We start from the raw sequence: 15782 nt of genomic DNA, 5'->3' as shown, positions 1-15782 counted from the left end.
GATGTCTGCAGTACAATAAAGCAAATTATAGGCAAAATAACAGTTTTATCATATATCATATTGGTATAATGTCCATGCTTACTTTTTCCAATAGGCCTATGCAATATATTAAGGTTTTTAATTTGCACTAATGGCATTATCAATATTTCTAGGTTATTTATTAATTCTTTACAGATCAGTTATAAGTCATATAAACAACTTTTGTGACTTGCTTTGTCTTTTTAATCTTTCTATTTAATTCACCTGAAGGCTTCCTCCAATAGAGAGTTTGACCTCTGACCTTTTGGCAAAGAGCTGTACAACATCAGGATAATAATTAATTTATGTACAACAACAAAAATATATAACATCAGACATTGATTACTGTAATAAACCTTTATTAATGATTAATATTTATAATTACACTTCACTTTCTAAGTTGCCTTATTAATACACGACAAACTCATGACCCTTCATTAATTTATTATTTATTGATGGACTTGATATTTAACACTCTTCATTTTGACTTAAAGTAATGACAATAACTTTCTTTTTTTTTAAAGTATATTTGGCTTTTATTGCCTTTTATTATAGTGACAGCTTAAGATAGACAGGAAAGGGGGCAGAGAGAGGATGACACGCAGCAAAGGGCCGCAGGGTCGGATTCAAACCCCTGGGCCGCTGCATCAAGGACTACCCACTGAGCTAACCAGGCACCATGACAATAACTTTCAAATAAACCAATAGACTTGCTGGATTATTAGAAAGTTGGTTAGTTGAATAAGGAATATTAATAAGTCAGCAGTCGGAGAAGGTTTTCACAACCTGGCAACCCAAAAAAGTTTGTATTAATCGATTACAACTGACCTATGAAGCATTATTAAATTATTTATTACCCGTCAACCAAGCCATGTATCCTGACTTATTATTAGAAAGTGGTACTAATTCTGAAATATATTTTAACACATTTTAAAATCATACTTCTAGCTGGTTAAGGCAATGTGAAAACAGTTTATTCAAGCAGCAAACCCTTATAATTCAGGTTAAATTTCAGGACCATGGCCAGCTCCAGTTCAGCACCAGGGTCAGCTCTACAGCTGTGTTCAGTCTTGGATCAGAACCAGACTGTACACAGCCTGTATGATCAGAACCATGAGAGGAGAGGGTCATAAAATACCTAATGATACTGTATATAGACCATGTGCTATATGTCTTATCATGGACTTATGCCATGTGTTTTCTACAATATTTATGTGGTTCTCATAATCCAAATAATGGGGTTCTGTTTACTCCATAATACATAAAAACAAAATAAGAACTCATTCAGAGGTATAATTATGAAACATAGTTATGCAAAGCTGCACATTGTTGTTACACTTCACCAGTTTACCTCTGTGTATTTTAAGATAGGTGCTAATATCCCATAATTACTTTGCTGTTTTCACATGGGTTATTATTCTGTTATTATAAATTGACATCCTTGAGATGCTAAAGCTCTTTAACACGCAGGATCACATTTAATAAGATCCTATTGATGAAAACGCCAATATTGAATATCGAATCAATCAATCGCGTTCAGTCTAATGAGCTATAGTACACTTTTACTATATGCATTATTGTACAGTAGCTCAGTGGTTGCACCGTTTTTTATTCTCTCTCTCTCTCTCTCTCTCTCTCTCTTTACGCAGCTACTCCACACGGCTGCGCATCCCTGGACGGAGCTGTCAGGAAAAAAACTCCCAGGAGCATGAGGCAGGCTGATAGATTTGGGGAACTGCTTTCCAGGTGAACACTGTTAGACGAAGAGCTGAAGAGCCACGGAGGGACCAGTCCTTGTCCCGGACGCGAGCTGCTGCAAGAATCCGCTGGAAGCTCGACTTGTGTTGGTTGTTTGGTGTGATTTCTCTACACTTTCCACTCTGCAGACGTTATCCAGAGGCGACACTGCTGCTGCTTTAGTAGTTTAAGCAGCTGCCGGGGTTTACAGCAGGGTTATTGCAGCCCTTGGAAAAGATCTGGCGTGTGTAGAGACTCACGTAGGCATAGCGGAGTCGTTGCAGGAGGTGATGCAGAAGTGAGGACGGGGTTTGGGTGAATTTGTGGATCTCAGTGGCATCGTTTCATTGTGCAAATTAAATCAATAACTGTTCTGAAGATCGCCCCCCCAAGACTGAAGTCCGGCAACCTCCCATCTTTCTTCCGTGTTGCCGTCACCATTGTGCAAGGACTATGTTAATGAAGGAGTACCGCATCTGCATGCCTCTCACAGTGGAGGAGGTAGGTGAAGTTTTCTTGGCTCTTGTGATGTTTTGTGTCCTGCTCCGCCTGCTGGTGTTCTTCTCTTCCGTCACTGATCCGTAACAGAGTAGTAGAGTTGCATATCAGCACATTTTTGTTGGATTTGCTGTAGTTTTTTTTTCTACTGTGGAACCGATTATTGCAAAGTTGTCAGTGGTGGTGCGCGTATCGTTTTGCACCTAAGGACAAATTGAGCTACTACCACCGAGGTGCGCTCAGGTAGCCGCCGCGGGGTGGAGCTGCTGTTGTCTCTCCAGTAGCCTGTGCTGCTTTGTGTGTCGTGCAGTTACTGTTAGTGAGAGTGTGAACAACAGCAGCAGCTGCAGCAGAGTGGTTATTATAGGTAGTGAAGTACAAATCCTGCATCTGCTTTGCTTTGAGTGTTTGGATTGTGGTGCTTTGTGAGTGGTTCAGAGTAATGTATGTAGATTAGAAAAAAACCTTTCTACCTCAGCTCGCAGCTCTTGTTCTGTTTCTTCTCTTTCAAACACCACTCTTCATTTTTGATTATGCCTCCATCACGAATTATAAGGATACAAAGGTGTTACCTCTGTATTCCTTATTTTTATGTTGCAGGAATTGATGCTTATGCATTATAAAGTATATTGCTCTGTCTCTGTGCATACTTCTGATCATATTTAAGTTGTAGAGACACATTCACACACATTATTTGTGTTTGGAGATGGGAATAAGGTCAAAGAAAGGATGAGGGAGAGCTCATCTGCGGACCGAAGTACCCCTCAGGTCTCCGTGACACAGAAGCAGCTTAACAAAAGAGATATTCTGCTGTGTTTTGACATTTCACAGTGCCAATAAGATCCATTTTTTCTTGAACATTCAGTGCTCAGCTCAGTTCTGACTGTAGTTATTTGATTTTTGCTTGGTCCTGCTCCTGTCTGTCCTTCATCTGTTCTACATTTTTATGGACTGGCATTGATCACATGAATGGGCACCCTTGTGTCGTGTCTATACTTTTTTCATACAGTGGTGGTATGTGATGTTATAAGAGGTGTAACACATTCTTTCCAGTGTTACCTCAACCTAAACAACAGATGTTCCATTTGAGGTGTTTTATTGAGTTTACCTGTGTCATAAAGGTTTTACACACCATTTAACCCAGGTTATGGTGTGACACGAGATGTCACTGGGAGTCAGTGCACTTCTGAATAAGTGTGTTACCATAGTGGTTTACAGCGTCACTACCAATAAATTGTGAATAAGTCAACTGTGGAGTTTGTGAAGATACAGCCTTCACTACAGTCAAGCAAAGCCCATTGTTGTGTTTTAAGGTTGGCTGAGTGAGGATACAATTGGAGTCATCAGTACTTGAACAGCCTCTCCTGAAATCTATTGATGCTTATTTTGCCCGATTGTCCTGCTTTGGGACCTTAACATTTTTTTTACCAGGATGCTGCTTTATCACGTATTGTCTTATGGCAATATGGCTGACATCTGTTGTTGATGATAACCCCAATGATGATAATGGGATCTGACCTATTCTATTGATCTGTAATTTACTTGAAAAATGGACATTTGTAATCTATTAATTTTTTGCAGCAATGCAAGTGCACACCCACACACTCACAGACACATAAATCATACATTCATCATCAGAAGAACTGGGAATGACAAAACAGTAATTATGAGTGGAACTCTCCCAGCTTAAAGGAGTGTTTAGAAAATGATTTTCCAATGCAAACACAAAGTACAAGAAAACCCATTTACTGCTCTTTACTATTCAGTTCAGCAGAAACCAATGACAGTTTCAAGTGTCAATTTTCTTTCAGTGGTGCTGTCACCTGTACTGCTGCTATGTGCTCCTGTCAAAATTGGACGCATTAAAAACACTTCAGACACAATCAGTATAATGCATTTTTCCTTGGATTTATGATGAGTAATGACTCATTTAGTGCTTTGGTGTCCTGGTTATAGTGTATGCATTGCTTACACAACCCCCTTATAAGAGTCACAAATCAGAATCTCCTCGAATGGCATTGCAGCATGAGAGCAACATGCTCCTATTCAGATGAATATGAGTCTCGTAGTGAAGTGAACTGTTTTGTTGCACAAAGACATGACTAGATAGTAGTAGAAGTCAAAAGTTCAGTGTTGTCATCAGCAATCCTCAATAGGCTCTGCAGGAGACTCTTCAAATGGCGATTAAGTTGAAGCACTGCTGAGAAAACAAATTGGAGACACTGTCATGATGATCTCTTCATGGTAGAAGGGCAATTCAGTTTGTTGGGGGGGGTTATTTTACAAAGAAAAAGCTGCAGTGCTCTTTTCTTTCATGCAGATAATATGCAAGGTTCCGAGTATTCTGTTCATGATGTGCATTTATTTGTGTGATTTATATTGCTTCAGTGCATTTAGGACTAACATGTAGCTCTACATTGTTAAATTCATGTTAATTACAGTATGAATGTTATTTGTTAAACAGGCATGTGACATAGTTTGATGGTGGACTTTGATTTTCACAGTCACTTTAGTTTCATTGATCTTGAGGTTTCTCCTCTAATTGTATTTGTGTGTGTGAAGATTCAGTTTAGATACTGTATGTTCTTAGATCAACATTATCTGTCACAGTTGAAATGAAAAGTATTTCTGTCTTAGTGCCTCTGCTGGTATACACTGCAAACATTTCAGTCCCTTTAATAGGATGAGAGAGGCCAGAGGATGTATATGTCACAATATAAACCCAAAGGCTCATATCATTTGTGATCATGTCAGTCATTTTGTAGCCACAGAAAGAAAGAAAAAGTCAGACAAAAAACCCAAACAAGTCACTTCACAGAATTTATTGTTGAATCCATTTCCAGTTGTGTTTGATGTTCCTTTTAGTAAAAGAAAGAGAGAAGCTTTTTGAAGTTTGGAATCAACAAACATACAAACGACAAAAAGGATGTGTAAATCCTAAAATAACAATGACATAGATACATAAGACTTTTTCTTGCAATGGTCTCTGCCTTCTTGCGTGAAGTATAGTGCTAACACTAAGCAGCCTCAATGGAAGCTTATCTTCTACTGCAGCATGAGAGACTGACACCTGTTTTGATTACAGTGACTTCATTCAGTCAGTGTAAGGTCAGTCTCTGGGGGTTTCCATATGTCTGTTTGTGTCCCTGCACACTGAGATGCCCCACAGCCCTTCTAGGCTCAGTCCCAAAATCTTGTTTACGTCCCCAGAGGAGAGACTCTGACTAACGGGAAGCCTGTTCCTTCGTTTTTCCCCGAGGAGCTCATGGCTCAGCCAGACAGTGACCTGGCTCACACACACCAGATGGAGAGAAACATGCTTACTCAGATGATCTGCCAGACGTCAAAGGATGAGCCAGAGAGAGAGAGAGAGAGAGAGAGAGAGAAGGCATGTGTGTTGAGAAGGTGATTGATTGCTTTGGGTAACTGTCTGAGTCTGCCTAAATCAGCATGATTTTGTATACAATATACAGATATTGAGGCAGTTTAAGGATGTGGCATCCCTACACCGTGATTAGCACAGGGGGGAAACAGCTAGCTGGCTCTGTCTAACAGTAATAAAAACATCCTACCAGCATCTCTGTACAGTAGCTCACTAATAAACATGTTATATCTTGTGTGTTCTTCTAATGTTTCTTTACTGTTTATACGTTGGTATCGGTACAACGTGCTGTTAGGTGGATTTTGTTTGTTTTGTTTGTCAATCTTAGCAACTAACTCTCAGCAAGAGAGAAAATGTTAATTTATTCCTTTAAGTTCTAGTAAAACTACATTTATTAAAGTCAAAACTGGTAAATCTGGTTTGGTGTACTGCTGCTAAAACCCCTTTTATGCATTAGTATTGTACTGAGTTGAAAATGTCTGTTATCAAGTGTTCTCATCTGATTTATTTGCTTCTATTTCATTATTTTTATTCTCTGTATCTTTTTCTAATATACCTTTGCGCTAGAACAATACAAACTAGTTTCTCCAAAGGGATCCATTACTGTTCCTGATTGCTGTCTAATGATATCTTCAGTACCCACTAAAACATATCTCACATACAGCTATGGAAGATTCATTCTGACATTCCTTTTCAGATTACATTGAGCAATGCTTTCACTGCCTCATTAATTACCATGCAGTTTCTTCCGCAATTAATCAACATTCACTGTCTTTTCTGCACCTGAGCAGCAGTTGAATTGCCCTTACTGCTTGCTTGATCAGCTCCTGAGTAATGAGCTTTGCAACATGGATTGAGAGAACAAGAACATCATCTTTGCACTGTTAAAAGACAGGGGAAGTGCCTGTTTGCCCTCATCATTTACTAAAGGCACTAGTCTAAATTAGCCCCCTGAGTCATTAAAATGGAGCTTGGTTCCACTTTCCGTCAGTGCTAGTGGTTAAGTTACTTATCAGATTGGCCTTGGTTCTTCATTAAAAACCTTAAAGATCACCTCTGATAATGCCTCTCCATGATGTAGAGGACATCACAGGAAAACAGCCATTCATTCCTCATTCCTCATTAGTCCAAACGCATCATAGTAACTGTAAGAAACTCCAGATATTTTCTGAATGAACCGTACTGTATGTCACCTGCTAATGTTTTCCAGTAACAAGTTGCATCAGTTGCTTTCGCTGTTGGGCTGGGTTCAACGGTCTGTACTCAATGTGTGTAATTTGTGTATATCTTCCAACAATAGTCGATTCAATATGACTGTTTCATTCCCCCACTGGGATCAGTTCATCAGTTCTCTACCTGCAGTCTGTGTGATTATTTATCTGCATGCAATTACTTAAATTGCTTCCATTTGCCTGATTTCTAGTTATCCAGCTGCCAGCATGCTGCCTCATAGAACAGCACCCACTGTGCAGATAATTGAAACCCTGGTGGTATTTTCGATGTTATTGCGCACAAGCTTTGTCTCAGATTATGGTTTCTCTATTAAAGCTAATTTTCTGTGCTTCTCCGGATGAGAACCTTTCTCTGTGCGTTGCTGTGTGTGTTGCTGTTTTCTCTGTAATGCATTATTTTGGGATCCTGTAACATTGGCACTACATTCATCAGTGCATTAAATGGTGTTCGGCAGGGCTGATCATTTGGGGAATAATGGGCAGTGGATGCCAATTTATGCGATATTTGTGTTCAAACTAAATAACAATTTTAATGGGTTACATCACAGTGTTTGTGTTTGGGTGTTGTGTGATTTTCTGATGAGACAGAGGTCTGGAGGATTCATATTTTGGTGTACTGAATTAGTGAAGCAGTGGCAAGTCACCACAGAGAGGGTATATGTTCTTGTGTCTGTATATTTGTGTTTGTATCATTGGCTTATGTGACTCTTCCTCATCCTCACATTTTAACCTGCAGAAGTTTTGCTGTTCAGATGTCAATGTTTTTCATATAACATAGTGGGTTTATGGATTGTGTAGGAGTGTAATGGAGTCTTCGCTTTAGCAATGACCAGAAGCAATTATAGGGACCTTGTGTCTGTTAGTTGGATAGTCCCAAACATGTCTGCAGACGGCTGTAATGCCCATTTTCCGTTAAATTGTGGTTGTTGTTACTGTGTTGTCCGCTGTCAGCTTGCGGAGGGTGTAGACAGACATGAGCTACCTCCATGACACTTAGTGTTGCCAGCTGCTTCTTTTCACCTGCCCGCAAGGAACAACATAAGACGGAGTAAGGCACACAAGGCTACCCAGACTCACCGGTCTGCAGCTGCTCCAAATCAAAGGACTACTTCTAGGGATCTTGTCAAAACATATATATAACGTTTCTTTTTTTCTGAGCCTTCGAAACATGTAGGAGGAACTACGGTGGCTGCAAAACCCATGATAAACGTGAAAGGCCCTATCTAGAACCAGTGTTTTGTTTTCTGTTCTGGGCTACTGTAGAAACATGGTGGTTCAACATAGCAGACTGCAGAAGAGGACCCCCCTCCCTCTGTAGATAAAAACAGCCCATTCTAAGATAATGAAAACCCAACAATTTTTATATTCAGGTCATCATACACTAATGAAAACATACCTCTGAATTTTACATTCCATTGCCAATAAATCCTCCTAAATGTTAAACTAAACCTTTGAACAGAGTTTAGTGGAGTAAATCACATACAGTAGAGAGTAAACATGTCTGAAATACCCACAGGGAAAGAAGGGCAGATAGAACCATAAGGGCACTGAACGCCTCAGTATCACATGTAGATAAGTCAGGCAGAGTAAAGATTTTGAGGCAATATTCTGAGAAGGCGAGGCGAGGTTACATACTGGAACAGACAAGCAGGCACATATGCTACATAGCAACATTAATGATCCGGTAAATAGTTTTCTAATTATAGTAGACTAAATTAAGAGCAGTTGTGTAGGAACAGTTGATCAGGTGACTGGAAGTTATGGGAACCAGAATGACTACTGGACAGGTGAGACATGATAGTGTCCTAAAGGAGGAGAGAAAACACTGTAACTGCGGCTCCAAACAAGGAACTATTGGGAAGAGAAGTGTGGACCCCTTTTATACCAAAGTAGATCTGGTTCTTGCCAGTTGCAAAAAGTAAACCCAAACAAAGATGCCCTTGGTTCACAAATGACACACAAAGCACAGCAAGACAGTGAAAGGGTGAAAAAGCCTGGGTGTGAGCTCTTTTTGATTTAGTGAAGATAAAGGTCCTAGAGGATAGGAGAAATTGTTAGTTAGCCTGCAGCAGTAGGTCAGAGGATTAAACAATAAAATGTTTGATTTAAAACAAATACATGTTAAATAAGGGACAAAAGGATCATGATTTCAGTTGTCTTTCCAGCACATACTTGAAAACTAGAGCAAAGTGTAGTTTTTGCATCCAATAAAAAACAGTCCTTTCTTCGTGTCAATGAGTATGTTATATATTTACTTTAAAATGAACCTGAATCTCTGCCAGTAACTCTTCCCACAGCCCATTCCATACCAAAGCTTGACATCTGTTGTGCCTTGTTACTGCTGCCTCTAGCAGTGTGTTTAAAACGCATTGCAGCACTGAGCTTCAAATAAAGACCCTTTGGGGTTAGAGGAAGCAGTTTTTAATGGTCCTCTGCGTGCACATACACACCACACACATACACATTGTACTGACACTTCCTAAGAGCCCAGGTACATTGCTTTAATTCCAGGGAATAGCAGCCTCATTTATATATTATTTATTTTGCAGTATCTCATGGAAGATGCAACAGCAGAATAATGCTGAAATGAAGGCAAAGTGAGGATATTTGAGCTCTTTAAGCTCTGCTTACTTTTCTTGTACCTGGATAAGCTCAGGACATTTCTTTCATTAATATTCCCCTTATTAACAAGAAGTCCTGCTGACACTACACATTACTACAAACAAACAAACAAACAAACCATAAAATGTCCCCCAAACAACAGAATATGCTGTTTGTCAATGCCCTCTACAACAAGACATATAAGTTTTGTTGATTTGACACACTGAAGGGTAGGACGACGTCATTTGTCTGTTGCCCTCCAAAACCATTACAATAATCTGTTTTATCATGTGACAGCCCTATGGTCAATGTTTAGGCATTAAAACGACATGGTTAGGTTAAGAGACAACATTTTGGGTTTAAATGACTGCTTTTCTAAGGTTATGGGGCCTTTGTTGTCCTATTTACAGTAATAAACACTACGTCTGTCTCTCTTAAATAGTGTTTAACGCTGCTGGGAATAGAGATGTAGCCTGAAGTAAGAACATTCATATATGATCTCTGAGTGTAGCTTAAACCAGATGAAGTGTAGTTCTTCCAACTCAGTTAGGAGCACCTGAGAGTTTGTTATATAACGGTCCACTGAGGCAAAAACATGGCTGATTTTATCTTTTTGAATTAGAGATGTTGGAGTTGCCAAAGCTGCTTTAAGCCTCATAATATTATTAAATAATGTTTTCATTGCAATTGGAAGCTGCATCTGTTGAAGTTGATGAAAGTTTGGAGGACTAGTGTGTGAAATACAGGGATCTCTGAGGGTCCCGACCCCTAATTAACACCTAGGACACCTGCACACACCAAAATCTAATATTAAACAGCTGATGTAGCAGCCTATATTGGCACTTCTGCAGCTGCTAGCATTGATACCCTTCCTGAGTTGATTTTCTGTTTTAAAAAAACTGATAAATGTCATCAACACGTAACCATGCCATGAATGAAAGCAGGAGATTTGTGCAGCAGGAGATGCATGGAAATAATATTAACAATAAAGATCGTTATACTGTCAGAGCTACCAGAGCTTCATGTTGATCAACAAGTCCAGTCAGAGCTCTAAGGAAATGTCTGATGCAAAAACAAACACTCCAAATGTGCGATTAATATTTATTACTGTGGTGATTAATATTTATTACTATGGCCTTAATTATAGAAATGTAACTGACTAACTAAACTGAAGACATTTTTAATCAAAAACAGGGAGATACTCTAAGTGAACACATTGTGCTGTGCATATCTCTTTTATGATCCCTACTTATATAAAGTTTTTATATCACTCCATTATATGTTTTAATACTGAGGTCATAGTTAGCTGTGGTGTTGTACTACACTGCATTATATTCAGAGGTGTTTCTAATAATTCCCCTCATGAATGGGAAGAACAAAAATGATTAAATGGTTAATCATTTATTAGTGGATGTCAACTTCCTGTTGATTTAAAAATAAATGTTACACACTGGACCTTTAATTTGTAGTAGCATGGATGAAATGAACTGAAGCATGTAAATCTTGCTTTGACGGTGACTTGAAATGTTTGCAAGTCAGACTGGATTTGAATATTTGATAACTACAACACTGATGTGACACTAATCCCTGCATGTACTTGAGTGTGCCACAGAGCAGGCTGCACTCCTACCAGTTTAATGGGCAGCTAATGCTATTCACCTTATCTGAACAGGAAACTCTTAATTGCCTGTCCCTCTGTTTCTCCCCGTACCCCACCTCCTCTCTTCCTGTCCTCCTAAACCCTACTTACTGTCAACATCCTCTCTAAACAAGGAGAAACAATAGCTACTGAGAATAGAAGCTGTGCTGCCACATTGTGAATGTGTCAGTAGAGTTATGGGACAGGTGGTAGGAAAGATGTAGCATGAGAAGGGGAGCAGCTGGGTATGCCACACTATAATGTGATCACAATGCATCAGGACACATTGTGCACTCTGATCGGTGAAGGATTGTATATGTATTCAGACTGATTTTATGATAATGGGGAGTGGCGTGGCGCAGTCATTTGCTATATTAAAAATAACACTAATTCCCCCAATGAGGTTGCTACAGAATGATAAATGCTGCCTCTAACTGGTGTCTCCAAGAAAATATCCATCCTAACAAGTATTTTAGTCACATATTCAGTCTTCAATCTAAGTTAAAACAGGAATCAGATCTGCAAAGTTTAAGCATCTTAAACTGAAATCGGCTTCGACCTACACAGAGAAAGGTGTCTTCGGACCTGAGTGTCAAGCAAGTTGATTGGTTGAGTTTGGGAGAACATTTCAGCATAGTTGTGCTGCAACACGTGGTCTTCTAGCAGAGCGTAGGAAAAATAAATCGCTCTTCCAGGCCGAACGAGAGCAGTTTATGTTCACTTTTGGGCAGCCTGAAGAAGCATAAAATGCTAATTTGGACTTTCAGATCTGCATTTGCACATTAATGTTTTCTCTCACACAGATGCAGATGCTAATCATAGTAGCACTTTTATTCTGGTGGCTCATGTTCCACCAATTAAAATACTTCCTTTAGCAAATCAAAGCCATAGATTCGACCGATTCCGTTAACGAGCCGCATAATTATCATTGGATCCTTTGAAAGAGTTTGCTTTCAAAGGGTAATTAGGAGACGTTCGCTGCGCTGGAATAAAGCCAATCAACCTGGTCATCACCAAGATGTAGTTACGGTGTCGTGTGTAACGTGCAGCTCTCTCTTTGCATGTGCCATTAACCTTCTCAGCATGTCAAAGGGAGTGCTTATTGTGAAGCCTGAATAGATATGGCATGTATTGACTATGACACACACACACATACACACAATGTATAAAATGTTTGTCCGTACCAGTCAGTGTGTGGGCGTATGCACAGATACACTGTGTGCATACTAGAATAACTGGTGCAAGTGTCCCTGGTTGCTATAGGAACATCAGCAGCTCACGACTGATTAGAAATCTCCTTGATGATGAAGTGGCCTTATGTATGTGTGTCAAGGTTGTGTGTGTGCCTGTGAAGTTTGAACCCAATTGACCCACACAGCCATTTGGTTTTCCTGAGGAACAACAGAGGAAGAGAGTTTGCTAATGGGCACACAAGTAATAACATTAACTGTCGTGTCACATGAACATATTTTAATTATAATATTCACACACATTTAATAATTTTAATGTGTTTTGATACATTACTTGAAAATGGTGAACATTTTCGACTTACCTCATGTGGTCAAGCATGTTCACAAAGAGTACAAGTTGGACAAGTTTTAAACCACCCACTGAAAAGGAATGAAACCCTTCTCATCTTTTAGAACACAAGGTAATTATGGCATACTTCAAATTGTATGTCCTTCCTTTTGTATTTCCCACAATATTTTCATCTTTTGTATTTATTCCTGTTTCCCTGACTCAACATTCCTGTGCAGCTAGTGAGAGTCATTGGCGCAGGTGGCCAGCAGCATGAATCCTTTTTTCTCCCTCTGGCATCTGTTGCTCTTTTCAGCAGTGATCTGGAGTTATACTCCAATCTCCAAATTGCTATTTAATTGCAGTGATGTGGAGCTGCTTGCAGCGCTATTTTTTGTTAAACTGTTTTCCACATTTTAAAATGATCTTTTCCTCACTGTTTATGTATCTCTATAATTTTTCAGTAGACAAACATAACACATGGTGGCCTTCTGTCCAAAACCATCATTTGATTAAAAGGTGAAATATAGTGTATGTATACATAGTTTATGCCAGTTTTGGAAGCATTTTTATTTTCATATACTATTCTTGTGTGACAGCTATTGTTGGCACAGAGGTGACGGACACTCTCATAGTAAAGGCTGACTGCCTTTGAAGATCATGTGAGTGTGTCTGGTTTTATGTGTGTGTTTAAGAAGGTGCTGTAAAACCTTTCTCTATCTATTGTGATGTAAGCCTACTGTACATTTTTGTATCCATGTCTCCCATTATGTTTGCTTTCATTCACTTTACAATCAATAGTGAAAGTACCACTGTGCACGATGAATTTTCATATCAAGAATACCTCCGCCCGGGTGCCCGATTAGCTTAGTCAGTCCTTTCTGCAGCCCAGGGTTCGAATCTGACCTGTGGCCCTTTGCTGCATGTCATCACCTCTCTCTGCCCCCTTTCCTGTCTGTCTTCAGCTGTCCATATCAAATAAAGGCAATAAAAGCTGAAAAAAAACTGAAACCAGAACAAAGTCATTTACGGCCCTTTTGTCAACATAAGTCACTACTACTACTGTGATACTTGTTTAAATGATCAGTCTTGTTTGAATATGCTGTTAGATTTCGTTATATCTAATCAGATATGATTTATAGTTTTGCAGATCACACCAAAGCCTCAAAATCGCTTTGTAACCATCCCTTCCTTTAACAAAGTCACCAAAAGTAAAATTACTTTTTACCATTTGCACTTTGTTTGCAATTCTGCAACACACTTCTTGCAAAACACTACACACTGTTTCTGACATTTAGACACTTTGTTCAAGAATGAAATTTCTTGCCATCACTGGGAAATACTCTCAGTTTCTCAATTCGATTGAGCAATTCTTTGCAGATTAGCGTTGGAAAGTGTGCGTCCGCCTCAATGTCTCTGAATGCCTCTTCTGCAATCAGTGGAAGAGGCATTCAGAGACATCGAGGGGGGATCATTCCAGTGATATTTTCCCTGTTGCCTAGCCAGGGATGACATTGCTTTTGATGTGGCCAGACCCTAACAGAAGGCAGGATCCATAAACCATCCACACCTTCCTCGACAGCATAACGACAACCCCATTACAATACTTGTTGTAAAAACCTGCAATGGTGAAAAATAAGCTGCTTTTTTTTCTGAAGTCTTTCTATTTTTCTGTTCATTGAAATGTGAGTTGAAGCACTTTATTGGAACAAACTATACAAAGGTATACAAAGTACTACAGACAGCAGTGTTTTGTATAAACGTCTCTCTCTGGGACTTTTATTTGACACAGAGATCACTTCCCCACACCTTGAAACACTCTACATTAGATGCTTTGGTCTCAGACTTGAGTATTGTGCCACCGGCTATCCTTTGTTCTCCGGGCTGTTTGTCAGCTGGTAGACTGGAAGAACCAGTGAAGCCATGACACTGTGCTATATTAGCTGTGCACTGTCTGTCAAGAGTGTGACTGTGTAGTGCAAGACATTCATTCATCCACTTGAATTCCACATTTGGTGATTTTTAAAAATATGTTTTTGCTTGAATTTAAACTTTATAAGGTGTTGACATCATCCTTAAAATGGAAGTCTGAATAATTGCACTCAATCATAACCAAATCACAACTGGATCTTAAAGAGAATATTTTTCTAAACCTTAGTAGAAATAGTACATTGGCACAGGTTTCAAAAGAGGAGGAAAAAATTTATCGTTTGTCATTTTAATCACAAACAGACACACTTGCACATTACTTCTGGTATACACACGCTCATTTTCAATCTTCATGCAGATCCATACAGTAAAGGCTCAGTGTATCTTATAGTTTATCCCCACTCTCCTCTCCCATGAAGAGCCAATTTCTACTTGATTACATTCTGAGTGTTACTGATTAAGATTCACTTACAATTGTTTGCATTTAAACATCCTGCTGGTGGGTGGGTGTCTGTGTGTGTGTGTGTTGTGGATGTTGTTGTGTAGTGGGGTTGGATAGTATTGTGTTTTGTTGTGTGATGGTGATGTGTGGTGTGGGTAGGTGTTGATGATGTAAGCACAGGTGCAGCAGAGCGGAGAGATTGCAAACACATCTTCTTGTAATGGATTTATAATGTTGGTTATCTGATAAAAGGGCATACACGACGATTTGGTTCGTGTTTTAGATTCACCTCTCTAGACGCGGATCATGACCCAATGAATACTGTGTCTGATGGGATCATGATGCGATGGTTTATCACATTCTGAGCCAGGCCAGAGCACATTGGACGGGTGTTCATTGGCAGGTATCAACAATTGGGTTCACAGTCAACCAAATTGTAATAAAAAGAGAGGGCTGGCAACGACTTGGAGGGCCTGAGAAATAAATTCAGAGTTATATATTTATCATGATGACTATAATTGTTGGATTCTGGATGCAATCGTATCGATATAATCATTCGACATTTTACATAGAACTGCCTTCACTGTTCTACTTTTGATGTAATAAAGTTAGAACAGGGAGAATAAATGGAAGACATTGCTCTTATGATAGTTCCAAAGCGCTCTGAATAAGTCAAAGATATGTAACTATCTGAAATAATTAACGAGATCAATATCATATGCAGTTATTGTCGTAGGTGTATTAATATTTCTTGTAAACGTATTGTATTGAGTCCAAAATATCTCT

The 15782-nt window shown here is 39.3% G+C and overlaps 1 protein-coding gene across 1 annotated transcript in view; it reads left to right on the top strand.

The window, feature by feature from the left end:
* Positions 1 to 1695: 1695 nt before the first annotated feature.
* Positions 1696 to 15782, top strand: part of pitpnc1a (phosphatidylinositol transfer protein cytoplasmic 1a) — a gene marked incomplete in the record, with an annotated part of 47013 nt that continues 32926 nt past the window's right edge. Inside the window, 1 exon segment of the mRNA XM_035655783.1 lies at positions 1696 to 2256. Within this exon segment, the coding sequence (XP_035511676.1) occupies positions 2209 to 2256 (48 nt within the window).

This window comes from Morone saxatilis, unplaced genomic scaffold (assembly GCF_004916995.1).
Source record: "Morone saxatilis isolate NCDOM2014 unplaced genomic scaffold, NCSU_SB_2.0 Contig14, whole genome shotgun sequence".
NCBI classification, from domain to species: Eukaryota; Metazoa; Chordata; class Actinopteri; family Moronidae; genus Morone; species Morone saxatilis.
Note: the sequence above shows the minus strand (reverse complement) of the source record. Positions and strands in the feature narration are given on the sequence as shown.